Genomic DNA, 17,244 nt, shown 5'->3' with positions numbered 1-17,244 from the left:
CCGCGCGCATAAATAACCCATTAATCAAAAACACGCTGATCCTCTAGCGGGTCGGGTCAGACGGATCTGGTATAGGCCAAAACGAAGTCGTTTTGGGGTTAAAGGGCAGCCCCCAAAACGACATCGTTTTGGGAAGTTATATAAAGGCCAAAATCTTCAAAAAAATCATTTACAACAGCAGAGGGAAAAAAAGAGAGGAGAGGGGGAGTGGGGGATTTCCGGCCACAGGGCCGGTCACCGTCCGATCGTCGGACCGTCGTCGGTGCGTGGCCACAAGCACAGAAGCAGTACTGCATGGTAGTAAAAAAGGTAAAATTTTTTATCATTTATAATGTTTTTAATATATATGTGTGAGAAAATGAACCCGAAACAGAAGCTAAAATGAAAACAGAATCACCTTAGGTTTTTCGCACTTTTGATTCTTCGATCTCTGATATATTGGGTTTGATTTGATGTTATTCTTGTATTTAAATATTGATAGAATTGCTATTTTTGCTCAAAAGTCGAATGTTTTTCTTATTTTTTTTGTTTGAACTGCCGACCCTTTTACATTTGTTTTGATGGCTTTTATAGCCTTTACATGCATTTTTTATTATTATTACTTCTACTGTATTCTTCTTGCAGGAGCAGTAGAGCGGTGGGATGTGACCGGAGTTGGTGGCCAGTGCAACAGTGGCGCAGGTGATGATTGTGGCGTGCTGCAAGGGCTGGTGTCAGAAGGCAGATAGTTGGTGGTGTAGCACCCCAAACCCGGCCCAGAAGTTATGTTCGGATCCGGCATACCACATCAAAAACGTAAAAAAAATATTTCCATTCTAAGTCCGTAAAATCGTACTTGATGTTCAAAAGATTAATTCATTAAGGGTTAAAGTGAATGGAAGTCATGCACCGTGTAGGAAACCGAAAAGAGGTGGTGAGTCCATCGGATCGCTAATACCAAGCTCCTTCGGATCCAATCCTAGACATGCATGCCGCCATTGCCACACCTTAACGTCATGGATATTTCTAGAAACCGATTCGATTAAGTCACTTTTAGGAAAAGTGATTAATTTTGGAAAATACTTTCATTGGAAGCTTTGCTTGTTGTCGTGTTATTTTGAAATCAACTGTTGTTTTTGAAAAGCGCCTAAAGCTATCCAATTTCAACAGTTAAAATAAGTATTACCTATCTTAGTAATACATATTAAAAACATCAAAAATAAATAAGCGGCCTTATTACATTTAAAAGCCCAAAACCTCAAACGTAATTAAAAGGATGTCCAGTTCACCAGAAGAAAATCAAACTTTCAGAACGGGTGGCCACTCCGAATTCCCTCACAGCTCCAAGCTCACTACGGTTGGGGATTTCCTGCGTGGATGAAAATAAAAGGGTGAGTTTGGGGAAACTCAGTGTGTAAGGAAAACCCATTCAAAGTCCAAGTCACTCAAGCCTATTGGCCTAAGCCCATTCAGTAATAGTGGTCTTGGCCGAGCCCTTTTAGATCACAATAACCGGGCCTTAGCCCTTATTCAGATAATGATATGGCCCATAGGCCCATTTCAAAATACATGCAACATCAAGAAACATATGCAATCCCATTTGGGTAATAGTGGTCTGGGGCGAGCCCTTTTCAGATTATAATAAACGGGCCTTAGCCCTTATTCAGATAAACAAGATGGCCCATAGGCCCATTTCAAAATACATGCAACATCAGTAAACATATGCAAGCCCATTTGGGGAGACTACTCAACCCACCAACCACTACACTCCACCCGTACCAGCTATACACTCCATGTGGGGAATAGCTCAACCCACCCAGCCCAACACTCCACAGTTGCAGCCTTGCTGCTCAGTTAACAGTAAATTGAGGCAAAGCCTCCAGTACGTGGACAAGCCACTTTCAGTACTTCCTCCGTCAATATCCCAATCTCATGCATCAGATGATAACAACATGGCATGCAGTAAATAACAACAGTCAAACATGCATTTAAGTCAATTTAACCCTAGGGATATTTCGGTAATTTATCTCCTAGGGGTAAAACTGTAAATTTTCCACTTTTAAAGGTATTTCAGTAATTATCTATTTTAGAGTTTTTCATGCATATTCCTACCTTACAATATTCGGCCAACCACACCTACAGATCATAGTAAGCTTATAAGAAATCAATAAGCAACTCATTAACAAATTTTTGTCAATGTTTACCACATAATCATAATTTCACTGCAAGCTGTTTTCCTGAGCAATAGTCACTAAATTATTTATAACTGGAGCTACGAAACTCCAAATCAAGTTCCATTAATTTTCCCTGAAAATAGACTCATATATCTTCTACCCATAAAATTTTCAGAATTTTTGGTTTAGCCAATCAATACCAGATTTTTCTCAAAGTTTCCCATGTTTCACTGTTTGACTAATCTAACCACTCTTCATTACGAATCAAATTTCTCGTTGTACAGAATTCAAAATATATTCTTGTTTATTCCATTTGAAACTAGACTCATTAAGCTTTAATTACATAATTTATGCAGCTTTTAACTCATCTCCCACAATTTATGGTGATTTTCCAAAGTCACGTTACTGCTGCTGTCCCAAGCAGATTTATTACCAAATCACTCTTTCACACCTAACTTGCATGCTTGTTATTTAAACATGTATATCACCAATCAATCATCACATATATATGATTTTACTTAAGTATAATCTTCATTTTATCATTTTAAAGCACAACATGTTAGCTGATTTGTCCCTTTAGCATCTAAGGCACATGCATGCTCATTTGTTTGGCTCAACTTCACATATCTTCCATTTTTCATCAAAAGAACATGAAACAACAACCATTTCCTTCATTTTAATTCATGACCAAATGCTCACAACACAAGTAAAAATCAAAATATACTTCAAGAGTTAAGGTAGAATCAAGAAGAACTCATGAACCTCAAAATAGAAGCAAGGTACCAAGAACGTACCTTCAATTTTCCTCCTCCTAATGACCGAATACTCAAGAGCTTTCTCCTCTCCTTTCTCTTCTCTAACTTTCAGCTATGATGAACAAAGATGGACAAAACTTTGTTCTTTTCACCCCTTTTCCTTTTTATAAAACTTCATATTTCATCCATTTAATTCTTTAATACAAAAGACATAAAATTCTTATCATGAAACATTTACCTAACCCATTATCATGAAACATTTACCTAACCCATTATCATGGAACATTTACCTAACCTATTATCAATTTGTATCAATTTGTACCATAAATTATGGATATCAAGTGCACATTTTGTCTACAACAACATGATGGCTGGCCACTTCATGTAAAATGGGAGGTTTGTCATGCAAATCCTCCTATTTTGCACTCCTATTTATTTGGCCACTTCAATTTAGCCTATAGCATTTTCAAACATTTTCACATAGGTCCTATTTCATAATTTCACTTCCTTTTTCTTATGGAACAAAAATTAACTAAAATTACCGGGTTCTATCTTAAGCTTGGGCCTTCTAAAGGCCCACTAACATAATTAAACCTATGCCAACATTCACAGGATTCCTGAAAATTGGGGCGTTACAACTCTACCCTCCTTAAAGAAATTTCGTCCTCGAAATTTACCTAATCCAAACAGATGAGGTATTCTTTGTTGCATCGTCTCTTCCGCTCCCAAACTCGAAGTTTCCTTCCTTAACTTGTTGAAAATGAGCGACCAAAGACTCACCGTTCAACTGTTTTTTTTTCTTAATCTGATCCACCCAGGTTGGCCTCACTTGCAACTCAGCCAACAGACTTCCATCATCATACAGACTCAGACGAGCAAACATTGCTCTTATGGGCAGTGTATATAATACACCTTTCTCCGTACAAGTAATGTCTCCAAATCTTAAGTGTAAATATCACTGCTACCAACTCTAAATCATGAGTCGGATAGTTCCCCTCATAAGGCTTAAGCTGTCGTGATGCATATGCAACCACCTTACCCTCTTGTATTAACACACAGCCCAAACCCATGTGTGATGCGTCACTGTACACACTAAAATCCTTCCCAGACTCCGGCTGAATCAACTTAGGTGCTTCAGTCAGAACTTTCTTCAACTTCTCAAAAGCTTCCTACTGCTTCTTAATCCATACAAACGGTACTCCTTTCCTTATGAGTTTTGTCAAAGGTGCTGCCATCACAGAAAAACCTTCCACAAACCTTCTGTAGTATCATGCCAGTCCTAGAAAACTCCGTATTTCTGACACTGACCTAGGCGGCTTCCACTCCAAAATAGCTTCAATTTTTCGAGGGTCCACCTTAATCCCCTCAGCAGAGACCACATGTCCTAAGAAGGTTACCTCCCTCAACCAAAATTCACACTTGCTGAACTTCGCAAAGAGTTCTTTCTCCCTTAATACTTACAGCACTATACGGAGATGCTCATCATGTTTCGTTTTAGTTTCAGAATATACCAGGATATCGTCAATAAAGACGACTACGAACTGATCAAAAAAAATGGTTGGAACACACGATTCATCAGATCCATAAACGCTACAGGAGCATTCGTTAGTCCAAATGGCATAACCAGAAACTCGTAATGACCATACCGAGTCCTGAATGTCGTCTTTTGGATATCTGCCTCCTTGACCCTTAACTGATGATATCCAAATCGAAGGTCGATCTTGGAAAATACAGAAGCTCCTCTAAGCTGGTCAAATAGATCGTCAATCCTTGGTAGTGGATACTTATTCTTAATTACCAGTTTGTTCAACTGGCGATAATCAATGCACATCCGCATTGTAACATCCTTCTTCTTCACGAATAGCACCGGTGCTCCCCATGGAGACACGCTTGGCCTAATAAAGCCCCTATCCAACAACTCTTAAATTTGAGCATTTAACTCTACTAACTCCTTCGGTGCCATCCTATACGGTGCGATAGACACAGGCGTCATTCCAGGCAACAAGTCTATTCCAAACTCAACTTCTCGATTCGGAGGCAATCACGAAGCTCCTCGGAAAAACATCTTGGAACTCCTTTTCGGTCCTAACCTTATCCACCGTCGGTCCCTCCTCTTCGATCGACTTACAAATACCAATTAGGCCTCACAACCTTCCGAATCCACTTTTCGCTCTTAATGCCGACACCACATTGGACAAATAATCCTTCTCTCACCTATCACCATAACCTCCTCATCCTTTGTAGTTCTTAACACTATTCGCTTAGAAGCACAATCCAGAGTCGCCTTATGCTTAACAAGCCAATCCATTCCTGAATGAGGTCAAACTCTCCGAACAGTAACTCCATCGATCTCCGGAAAAACCTTGCCTTGAGTTTCAAAGGGTACATTCCTATACGCTTTGTCTACCCTAACCGAAAGTGACCCAAGGGACTTAGTACAGATACCCCACTCACAATCTCCTCGAGCAAAGGTAAGTCATCCATAATCCGCTCGTGGCCTCCAACCAATATTCTGCCACATTCGGGGCTATACCAGACACGCCCCTAAATATCTCCGTTCCGTTAGTCCCGAAGTCATTCAGAAATAGATCCCTGAATTTCGTTGCTCGAACTTGCTCCGGCAACCCTTTCCAGAACACGAAGCATTGCCTGTGACAGGGCATCATCCTCGGCACCACGGTCATGAGACTCTACCTCTGTTGCCGGTGGTACCGGTGCATCCACCGCCAGCATATGTCTCAAAGACGAAGATCTCGCTCGAGCACGTCCTCGACTACGTCCACGGCCTCTTGTACTCATATCGTATTATCTTGATTATGAATTTTTATGCATCAATTAATATTCAAGTGTTTATTACAGATGTTTTATGAATCGCACGAAGAGTTCAGAGTTTGTTTTCGCAGAATCGAAGTCTAGCTACAGTTTCAGTCTCTTATCAGATTTTCCTATGGTTTCAGTATCATCCTATCTAGAGTATCCTAATAGGGTTTCAGTACAGATAGATAATTCAGGAAAATATTCAGAAAAGTTCAGAGTAATACTTACAGACTTGAGCCGGAGATTCGGAATGCCACCTTCTAAATATCTAAATTTTGAAAATCGAGTTTTTCGCATTCTTTATAAAATTTTCGCTTTCGAAAATCTTTGTTTTGTAAACCCATTCCACAATTGAGTTGTTGCAACCTAGGCTCGATACCACTAAATGTAGCACCCCAAACCCGCACGAAGTTATGGTCGGATCCGCATACCACATCAAAAACGTAAAAAATATTTCCATTCTAAGTCCGAAAATCGTACTTGATGTTCAAAAGATTAATTCATTAAGGGTTAAAGTGAATGGAAGTCGTGCACCGTGTAGGAAACCGGAAAGAGGTGGTGAGTCCATCGGATCGCTTAATACCAAGCTCCTTCGGATCCAATCCTGACATGCATGCCGCCATTGCCACACCTTAACGTCATGGATATTTCTAGGAAACCGATTCGATTAAGTCATTTTAGGAAAAGTGATTAATTTTGGAAAATACTTTCATTGCGAAAGCTTTGCTTGTTGTCGTGTTATTTTGAAATCAACTGTTGTTTTTGAAAACGCGCCTAAAGCTATCCAATTTCAACAGTTAAAATAAGTATTACCTATCTTAGTAATACATATTAAAACCATCAAAATAAATAAGCGGCCTTATTACATTTAAAAGCCCAAAACCTCAAACGTAATTAAAAGGATGTCCAGTTCACGGAAGAAAATCAAACTTTCGAGCGGGTGGCCACTCAATTCCCTCACAGCTCCAAGCCCACTATGGTTGGGGATTTCTGCGTGGATGAAAATAAAAGGGTGAGTTTGGGAAACTCAAAGTGTAAGGAAAACCCATTCAAAGTCCAAGTCACTCAAGCCTATTGGCCTAAGCCCATTCAGTAATAAGTGGTCTGGGCGAGCCCTTTTAGATCACAATAAACCGGGCCTTAGCCCTTATTCAGATAATGTGATGGCCCATAGGCCCATTTCAAAATACATGCAACATCAAGTAAACATATGCAATCCCATTTGGGTAACAGTGGTACTGGGCCAGAGCCCTTTTCAGATTACAATAAACTGGGCCTTAGCCCCTTATTCAGATAACAGTATGGCCCATAGGCCCATTTCAAAATACATGCAACATCAGTAAACATATGCAAGCCCATTTGGGGAGACTACTCAACCCACCAACCACTACACTCCACCCGTACCAGCTATACACTCCATGTGGGAATAGCTCAACCCACCCAAATTTAACACTCCACAATTGCTGACCTTTCACGCTCATTATCATAGAATTGAGGCAAAGCCTCCGATCGTGGACAAGCCACTTTCAGTACTTCCTCCGTCAATATCCCAATCTCATGCATCAGATGATAACAACATGGCATGCAGTAAATAACAACAGTCAAACATGCATTTAAGTCAATTTAACCCTAGGGGTATTTCGGTAATTTATCTCCTAGGGGTAAAACTGTAAATTTTCCACTTTTAAAGGTATTTCAGTAATTATCTATTTTAGAGTTTTTCATGCATATTCCTACCTTTCACGTACTACAGAATCACGTACCGAGGGTTCTTACCGAATTGGGCCCGTTGGCCCATCATTTCAAATTTTGGCCCATTAAGCCCAAAAATATCGAGGGCACGTAAATCATACACTTTGCGGTCCAAATTTTGCAGCTTACCAAAAACATTAATCGATTTACCTCACGAGTATTCAGACATCAAGAATCTACAAAATACCGATTTTTAAGATTTCGCTTTTTCGCTTTTGCCGATCTAGACTAAGAAAGAGGGTGTTAGTTACACACTGCTTATGACGATATCGATTTGACGAGATCCACACACAAACCGCCTACAATTGGATTACTAACACGTTAATCTAACTATTCAAATACAAACTACGATTAACCCCTTACAATATTCGCCAACCACACCTAGATCATAGTAAGCTTATAAGAAATCAATAAGCAACTCATTAACAAATTTTTGTCAATGTTTACCACATAATCATAATTTCACTGCAAGCTGTTTTCCTGAGCAATAGTCACTAAATTATTTATAACTGGAGCTACGAAACTCCAAATCAAGTTCCATTAATTTTCCCTGAAAATAGACTCATATATCTTCTACCCATAAAATTTTCAGAATTTTTGGTTTAGCCAATCAATACCAGATTTTTCTCAAAGTTTCCCATGTTTCACTGTTTGACTAATCTAACCACTCTTCATTACGAATCAAATTTCTCGTTGTACAGAATTCAAAATATATTCTTGTTTATTCCATTTGAAACTAGACTCATTAAGCTTTAATTACATAATTTATGCAGCTTTTAACTCATCTCCCACAATTTATGGTGATTTTCCAAAGTCACGTTACTGCTGCTGTCCCAAGCAGATTTATTACCAAATCACTCTTTCACACCTAACTTGCATGCTTGTTATTTAAAAATGTATATCACCAATCAATCATCACATATATATGATTTTACTTAAGTATAATCTTCATTTTATCATTTTAAAGCACAACATGTTAGCTGATTTTTCCCTTTAGCATCTAAGGCACATGCATGCTCATTTGTTTGGCTCAACTTCACATATCTTCCATTTTTCATCAAAAGAACATGAAACAACAACCATTTCCTTCATTTTAATTCATGACCAAATGCTCACAACACAACTAAAAATCAAAATATACTTCAAGAGTTAAGGTAGAATCAAGAAGAACTCATGAACCTCAAAATAGAAGCAAGGTACCAAGAACGTACCTTCAATTTTCCTCCTCCTAATGACCGAATACTCAAGAGCTTTCTCCTCTCCTTTCTCTTCTCTAACTTTCAGCTATGATGAACAAAGATGGACAAAACTTTGTTCTTTTCACCCCTTTTCCTTTTAATAAAACTTCATATTTCATCCATTTAATTCTTTAATACAAAAGACATAAAATTCTTATCATGAAACATTTACCTAACCCATTATCATGAAACATTTACCTAACCCATTATCACGGAACATTTACCTAACCTATTATCAATTTGTATCAATTTGTACCATAAATTATGGATATCAAGTGCACATTTTGTCTACAACAACATGATGGCTGGCCACTTCATGTAAAATGGGAGGTTTGTCATGCAAATCCTCCTATTTTGCACTCCTATTTATTTGGCCACTTCAATTTAGCCTATAGCATTTTCAAACATTTTCACATAGGTCCTATTTCATAATTTCACTCCCTTTTTCTTATGGAACAAAAATTAACTAAAATTACCGGGTTCTATCTTAAGCTTGGGCCTTCTAGAGGCCCACTAACATAATTAAACCTATGCCAACATTCACAGGATTCCTGAAAATTGGGGCGTTACAAGTGGTGGGGCGCCAAACATAGGGATTAGGGTTTTCTGATTTGATTATGGGTTAGGCTAAAATTGGGCCATGGTAGTTGGGTTTTGATCTATTTGTTTTGGGTTGTTTGAATTTATTGGGGTGGTGGGCTAGGTAGATTTTGAGTTGTTTTATTTGGGGTTTAGTATGTATTGGATTTTGGATTTTGTAATTTAAATAGGTTTGGGTAATTTGTAAACGGGCCAAAATTGGCCTACAACACTAACAACGTTGTTGTTTGATACTTAGACAAGTGCTAAGCTATTGATTGAACAGTAATATGTTTATTTATATGATGCATTGAATCGGTATGTATTTAATTGAAATTTTTGTTAAATGATATGTAAATCTAATAATGCCCTGAAATCCTGTTCCAGCAACGAATACGAGTTAAGGGTGTTACAAGTTGGATCATTAAAATATTAATCATATAAATAGTTACGGAAGTGTGTAAAACTATTATAGTTTTTACACTGTGTAAGTGAATCATTTCCCTTCCTTACTTATAATCACATTTATATAGTGTAGAACCCAACCAATACAAAGCACAGCAGACAAGAAACCAAACAAAACCTACACAAAATATACATAAGAAATAAAGACTCACACATTACAATTGCAAATTGTAAGACTCAAATACGAACCTTCAAATTTCAAAACTTCAACTTTTACCAATTATGTCGAAGTTTCATTAGCAAGTGAAAGATATTCTTTAATTACATTAAAAAGTAAAAACACACGGCCTTAAAATAATTAGGCATAATGAGTTTATTTAACCCTTCAACTTTACAAAAAAAGCATTTTAGCCTTTCATTTATATATTTAGCTTCTTTTAGCTTTCGAACTTTCGTTATTTGCCAAATCACCCAAAAATAAATAAAAAAAACTTAACATTTGTTAACCTTGCTGATGTGGCATATACGTGGACCACGTAGATGCCACATCAGCAATTAATTACATTTTTTTATAAATTTTTAATAATTTTAATAATTTTTATTTTTTTAAAATAAATTTTTGAATTTTAAAATTTATAAAATTTTAAAAAATTAATTAATTACTGACATGACATGACATTCACGTGGTAATCCATGCATATGTTATGTAAGCGAAGTTATTGAACGTTAATTTTTCATTCATTTTGGGTGATTTGACAAACAACATAAATTTAAGAGTTAAAAGAAACAAAAATTAAATGAGTGACTAAAAAGATTTTTTTATAAATTTAAAGGACCAAATAATCATTATGCAAATAATTATATAAATAATTATTATATATATATACGAAAACTTATCAATATGACACATAAGGGAATATTATACGCAGACGGATTGTAAATTCGTGATGGACGGACATTCAGCATTACAGGAGCAAATCTCATGATCTTTGCCCTAAATCGAGGATAAAGGACACTGTCACTCTCAGCCGTCCAATCTCAATCAAACCGTTTTCCATGAATCTTTGACCATCCTTTGAAATTAATCTTCACCGTCCATCTGACCCTCCCCGTGCTGTCCTCCGTGATTTTTAAATTTATTTCCAGTTACAGAACTTTGTCTCGCGACATGTCATCCCGTTTCGTCATTCCGCTGTAACTGGATGATGTGGCAACAGTGCCCACGTGTTCAACTGTTTCATGCTGTGCTGTATTAGCAATCAGGGTTTGGTGGCTTTAATAGGTTACGTGGCACAATATTACTGGTTAACTTGAAACAGATGGCGCGTGGATTCCGCTTTGTGTTTGTTCCGTTCTGTAACGTACATGTACGTCAACAATTTCTCCGTTTTTCGATTAGTATCATACATTGATTTTTTAAATTTATTTTAATTTTATAAGCAAATTTTCACATTTTTATCAGTTTTGTATTTTTTTTACAAATACCCCTCTCTATGAAATGCTTTTTATTTCCGTTTTAAAATATCATTAAATAAAATTATTTTTAATAATATACTATTTTATTAATAATTAAATTGAAACGATAAGAGATTGAATCTCAATAAATCATGACAACAACACTACTTTGTTACTTACTATATCGAATTACAAATTTAAATAATCAACAAAAGATTTTACCCAACCTCTTATGAAAATTATGCTTTAAAAAGGCATACACAATTTGTGTATCGTACTTACACCCGTGACATGTGCTCTTAGGGTCCAAATGGCCTTACTATAGGTTGGCAGTCAATGACACGTATCTACATTACTTCTAGCTCGAATTTCGATTTAAAAGTAATCAATCATAATCCAGTACACGATAGTTTTATGCTGAACTTTTCAAATAAACAAGACAATCAATTGTGCAAACCAAAGTTCCTTGCATACTTTGTTAAATTATTATTATTATTATTATTATTATTATTATACACCTATTAATAAAGGTAAAACTCTGATGCATTACTTTGACTAATGGAAAAAAGTCACCTAATTTATTTTTGACCAATGAAAAAATTATCATGTCGCGATTAGATTTATTTGAAATAAAATTTTAAATTTAAATAAAAATTATAATATTAAAAAATTGTTGACTTTGATCGTCCTTGACCACCTATTGATCGACCATTGACTAATGTTGACTTACCGCTGACCGATGTTGATCAATTGTTAACTAATGTTTATCAACCTTTGGCCTATGTTAACCTATCACGTGGCACTATTAAAATACGCCATGTGTCCTTTTTTTTTTTAATATTATATATTATATTAATTTAAAATATAAATAAATCATATAAAACTCTAAAATATATAATAAAATTTAAAAATAAAATAATATATAAAGCTTGAAAATGGTTATAAAATTTAAAATTTCAAATATATATTTAAATTTCAAGTAATTGCAAAAAACCCTTGAAATTTTAATATTGTTTTTCAAATTTTATAAATTATTTTAAACTTTTAAATATTTTATAATTTTTACATTTTATGTAATAATATTATTAATTTGAACTAATTTCTTTTCCATTACCATATATTTTTATAATTTTATTTTTATAATTTTTTCTATATTAAAAATTATTTTTATATTTATTTCTATTTTCATATTTTTAACATCTATATACATTTAATAAAAAATTATTTGCTTTTTTTTTTTGCATAAAGTAGTCACATAACTTTTTGTGATTGGTTATCAAAATTTTTTAACATTTGTCAAAAATGGACAAAAAATATAATGAATGCATAATTTAGGTGCCAAATTGAGAAGTAATTGATAGTTTAGGTATCAAATTGAGACAAAAAAGTTTAGGTACCAAATTGAAAAAATAAATATACTTTAAAAGTCGAATTGTGAACTAAGCCTACTTTTTATTTACTATATTGATTTAATATTTTTTTATTTGTATCCAAATGATAAGCTATTTATAAATTGGTATTGTTATATATTTTCAAGTCAAAGTCCAAAAAGTTCAATGGAAGAGACTCTCATCTTTTTCCCTAAATCCCGGATTACCTTTAACACTTGAAAAATAAATGTTGGTTTTATTTATTTATTTTTGGAGACTGTGCATTATTCTTAATCTGACCCTAAAAACCCAAAAGGCCAAACACCCAATTCTCAAATGGGACTAAACTTTTCATATATCTTATATTTATACAAATTTTAATGTATTTATATATTTATAAATATATTTCAACCCACTTCATATCTTTTCAAAAGGAAAGCTTGACTGACCTTTCTTTTCTTCAAATGGTAACTTCCTCATGTAAATCTTACATGCAAAGTAAAGCTTAATAAGGACTTGATTTTCATGGAGGAGCAAAAAAAAAAAAAAAACCTCTAGCTTATTTAGGGTCCTTTAGATGGTTAGTGCATTTACTTGTTGTTGGTGTAAAAATAACGGTAACAGTGAAATTGGATATTATAGTGTGAGACAAAAAAAAAAGTTAAACGCATCGCACTAAAAGTAAATGCCCATCCAAAGGGACCTTTAAATTGATACGGTCGGATTAGTAATAATAATTACATTATGGCATATTTATGATATGAGTGAAAAAATTATGTAATAAATATATTTATTAAAATCTATATAATAATCAAATGATATTTTAGCTTAAATGGTAAAGTTAAATATTTAAAATGTATTGTGTTACGGGTTTAAATCTTATTATAAATGCGTTTTATTAATCAGTAAAATGTAGAAAGACAAGAACACCCTCATAATGATATACTTTATTTTGAATTGGTATTTAATTGACTCATAACACCAACTTAATCATACCGACAAGATAATAATAATTTAAAAAGAGACAAACTTTTTGCTAATATTTTAATTCTTTTGCATATTGGCCTACATGTGATCAAATATTATGATCCCATGTTCTATATGGACATTGCTCTATTAAGATAAAATAAAATGCAACAAATCCAACATCAATATGTTTCTTTCAAATTCTCAGTGGAAGAGTCAAGAGTCCATATATATATATATATATAATATCATTTAAAAATGGAATTAATTAATTATAAAATTCAAGACTTATTTGATTAAAAAAATAACATCAAATAGATTTGGAATTTCAACATCACAATATATAATCTCTCCTTTTTCTTTTTCTTTTTTTAGAATTTGTGATTTTTTTGGAAACTCAAAAAACCATTAATAAAATTATGTGTCAATTTTTTATTCAATTAGGTTTAGGCTATAATTATAATGATTAGTGGCAAAGCATATATTGTAGAATTGGGGGAAATGGGGTTGACCCATTTGATTAATGATTAGCCTCTTGCCATTCCCAATGCCCATCTACACATGTGAATGTTGAAATGAAAAGATGAATGTGTTTTAAAGCTTTCCCTGTTGGAACTGCAAAATTAAATCCTTTGTTAGTGTCCCACCTATATAGATATATACACTGTATTGCTTTTGTTTGGGCAGTTTTTAGTCCAAACTTGCTTTTTGAAATTTGTTCTTTTAAGCCTTTAATTTGATTACCCCTTTTGACTATAGCCTTTTGTTTTTTTTGGCACTTGCTTTTGGAGAGAGATGAGAGACAAAAAAGAGTGAAAGTTCCCTATATTTCTCTACACCCATTTTTTTGCTGAATTTTGAGCTTAAAAGCCAATTTGAAGGAGCTCATAAAATTTGGAAATGACCCACCATCTTTTATCAATCCCTTTTCTTCATTTTCACATTTTATTTTAATAAATTATTTTTAAAAATACCAATTTGAGATTCTAACATTAATGCAAAATTCTTTTTTTGGAACCTTAGGATCATCATTTTTTTTTTTTTGGGTTTTATGAGATGATCATAAAAGTGAAGAAAAAACATATATTTTGAAGGATTATATATAATGACAAATAGAAAGAAAACAAAAGGGTTTTTGACTTATGGGGTCATTTGGTGAAAGGAACCTTTGGTTTTTGTACTTTCTTTGTGGAATTGTTTCCATGATTAAGGACAATGGAGCCATTTGAAGAATATATAAATATACATATAAGGGCATTTCATGCTTAGTGATTAGAGATAACATCAACCACTCCCTTTGTGAATAAGGCGCAGACAAAGAACTTGCTGGTGGATTCATTCATTAATTTTGCTCATATTCTGGATATATATATACATCATAACAAAATTTAAAATTCGATTTAATTGTTGATTGAGTCTTAATTTAATTAATATCGATATTATTGTCAGTACAAAAGGGCATGAATTTGAATATACTGAAGCGCATTATCCTCCTATTTAAAAATTAAAGAAGGACTATGAATAGTTCTAAAACTTATATAAAAAAACAGATATGATAAGATTTTATAATCGAATTAATAAAGTAAAAGAGATTGAGATTTCTTGTGAAATTTTTAAAAAATTATATGCGTTATTAGAAGGTTTATTTGAAAAAAAGAAATGCTATTAACCTTTTCCTTTTCATGTAGACTAATAGGGTTATAATCTGCACGTGACTTGATCATAAGGTTATTCATTCTTTTTTCTTATAATAAACTAAACCCCCCCAAGGGCTTAAGTTGATGTGATGTAATATTTGGATCATTAGCAATGTTAATCCCTATACCAAATATCAATTTATTTAAACCAATCATTTTTAAATATATAGATACATAATGTAAATATCAAATTTTACAATGCAATCTCATTTGTAAAAAAAAAAAAACCCTCATATTAACTTAATTTATATTTTCAACATATGCAAAAGCTAAAATTAAAAGTTTATTTAAACTTTTATTTAATCATTTGAAATTATTTATTGGAAAAAGTAAAAGAAATCTTAATATTTCACCAATAAACTCAAACCCTATAGTTTAATTGAGGTTATAGAGAATTATAATCACGATGTGAGTGAAAATTATTTGATAAATTTATAAAATTTTGACATAAAAATTAAATTAAATTTTGGTTAAAATGGTAAAATTAAGATATCTTAAATTTAAATTTTATCATTTATATGTATTTTGTAGTATATAAAAAAAAAAATATTCTTAAAATAATTTTTTATAATTTTATAACTGAATTAAAATTCTATTCATGGATAATACCAATTCAATCAAATAGGAATTACAAGTAGAATGTTGTTTTCTTTGTTTAGGTTTGCTTTTAAGTTGAAGTTTTAAATGTTAAGATTTGTGTTTGGAAAATGATTATATGAATAAATTGAAATAAATGAGAGTGCAAATCACAGTCTTTAAAAAGCTTCCCCTACACTTGCATTCAGTCAAAACCAACCCATAACCATCTCTTCATTTTTCTTCCTCCTGTCTCTACATTCTTCCCAACTTTCCCCTACACCTCTCCCATAGCAGCATTGTCTCCAAGCCCCATTAACATAGAGATGTCAACATCAAAAACCATGGAAAACCATTTCAAGTACGAACCTGTTGTTCAAACACAAGCAGGTTTCACTTTGCTTCAAAGGAACCTATCCCCACCGCAACCTGGCGAAAGGCGTGGGAGAAGAAAACAGGCCGAGCCCGGCCGGTTCCTCGGCGTTCGAAGGCGACCTTGGGGTCGATACGCTGCCGAAATCCGAGACCCAACGACCAAAGAAAGGCATTGGCTTGGCACCTTTGACACTGCTCAAGAAGCTGCCCTTGCTTATGATAGGGCCGCGATCTCCATCAAAGGAGCTCAAGCAAGAACCAACTTTGTTTATTCAGACAACTCTTGTTTCCATGTCTTGTCCCCTTTTGATCAGTTCCTTACGAGCTTTCAAACTCAACAACCTAAACAAGCAATCAACCATGGTGTTAACAGTGAACCAGTTCCTCATCAGCCTGACATTTCCCACAGTGAAAACACTATCCCCACCCCCATCATCAAACCTAATAACAATGACCCATCATCATCATCATTATCATCATCTTCATCATCATATGGTTCTTCAGTTGATGATAGTGCTTTCTTTTTCTCTACTGATACTAACTCTGGTTACTTAGCCTCCATTGTTCCTCGTAATTGTTTGAATCCCCCTTCTTCAAACCCAACAAGCTCCCATGTTTCCAATCAAAACCAATCACATTCCGGTAATAACAATTATGTTCTTCCTATAGATGTAACAAACACTGAGTTTCCATGTTTTGTCGAGGGGATGGATCAAGAGAGTTTATGGTCAAGCTTTGATCAACAATCATGGGAACTGTCGGATATCGTAAATCCACCATTGATGGATGAAGATGGTTGTATGAAAGCTTTTCATCCTTACAATGACAATCCCATGATGATTCCACAAGCTTCTTCAATGGCTCCTTTTGGTGATATAGTCGACTTTGGGTATTCACTCTTCTGAGTCTTTTTTTCCCTCCAGATTTATGCAATTTCTTACGTTATCTAGTGTCGCTTTCAGTATTGTAATTAAACTTTTAAATCAGAAGAAAGAAAAAAAAAACAGTTCGGGGAATGTTAACCTTAACTTTGCCGAATTTAATGAAAGTAATATTAAAAAAGCAGGATTTTGTTTGCTTGCTTGTTTTTATTACAGGACATGATT

At 34.2% G+C, this 17,244-nt stretch overlaps 1 protein-coding gene and 1 long non-coding RNA gene across 2 annotated transcripts; one reads left to right on the top strand and one right to left on the bottom strand.

The window, feature by feature from the left end:
* Positions 1-1,170: 1,170 nt before the first annotated feature.
* LOC128290141 (uncharacterized) lies at positions 1,171-3,085 on the bottom strand. The gene is made up of 2 exons (XR_008279782.1): positions 2,948-3,085; positions 1,171-1,348 (listed from the first exon to the last, which is right to left on the bottom strand). It is a non-coding gene; the product is annotated as an uncharacterized LOC128290141 (long non-coding RNA).
* Positions 3,086-16,089: 13,004 nt separating this feature from the next.
* On the top strand, positions 16,090-17,043 carry LOC108481364 (ethylene-responsive transcription factor ERF086-like). Its single transcript, XM_017784506.1, has one exon. The coding sequence runs from the start codon at positions 16,090-16,092 to the stop codon at positions 17,041-17,043; it is 954 nt and encodes a 317-aa protein (XP_017639995.1).
* Positions 17,044-17,244: the final 201 nt, after the last annotated feature.

The sequence above is a fragment of the Gossypium arboreum genome, chromosome 3, assembly GCF_025698485.1.
Source record: "Gossypium arboreum isolate Shixiya-1 chromosome 3, ASM2569848v2, whole genome shotgun sequence".
NCBI lineage: Eukaryota > Viridiplantae > Streptophyta > Magnoliopsida > Malvales > Malvaceae > Gossypium > Gossypium arboreum.
This window is presented reverse-complemented; position numbering and strand designations above follow the sequence as displayed.

What these genes read in the sequence shown, in the direction of transcription:
- LOC108481364 (XM_017784506.1), top strand. Translation starts at nt 16,090, where the DNA reads ATGTCAACATCAAAAACCATGGAAAACCATTTCAAGTACGAACCTGTT.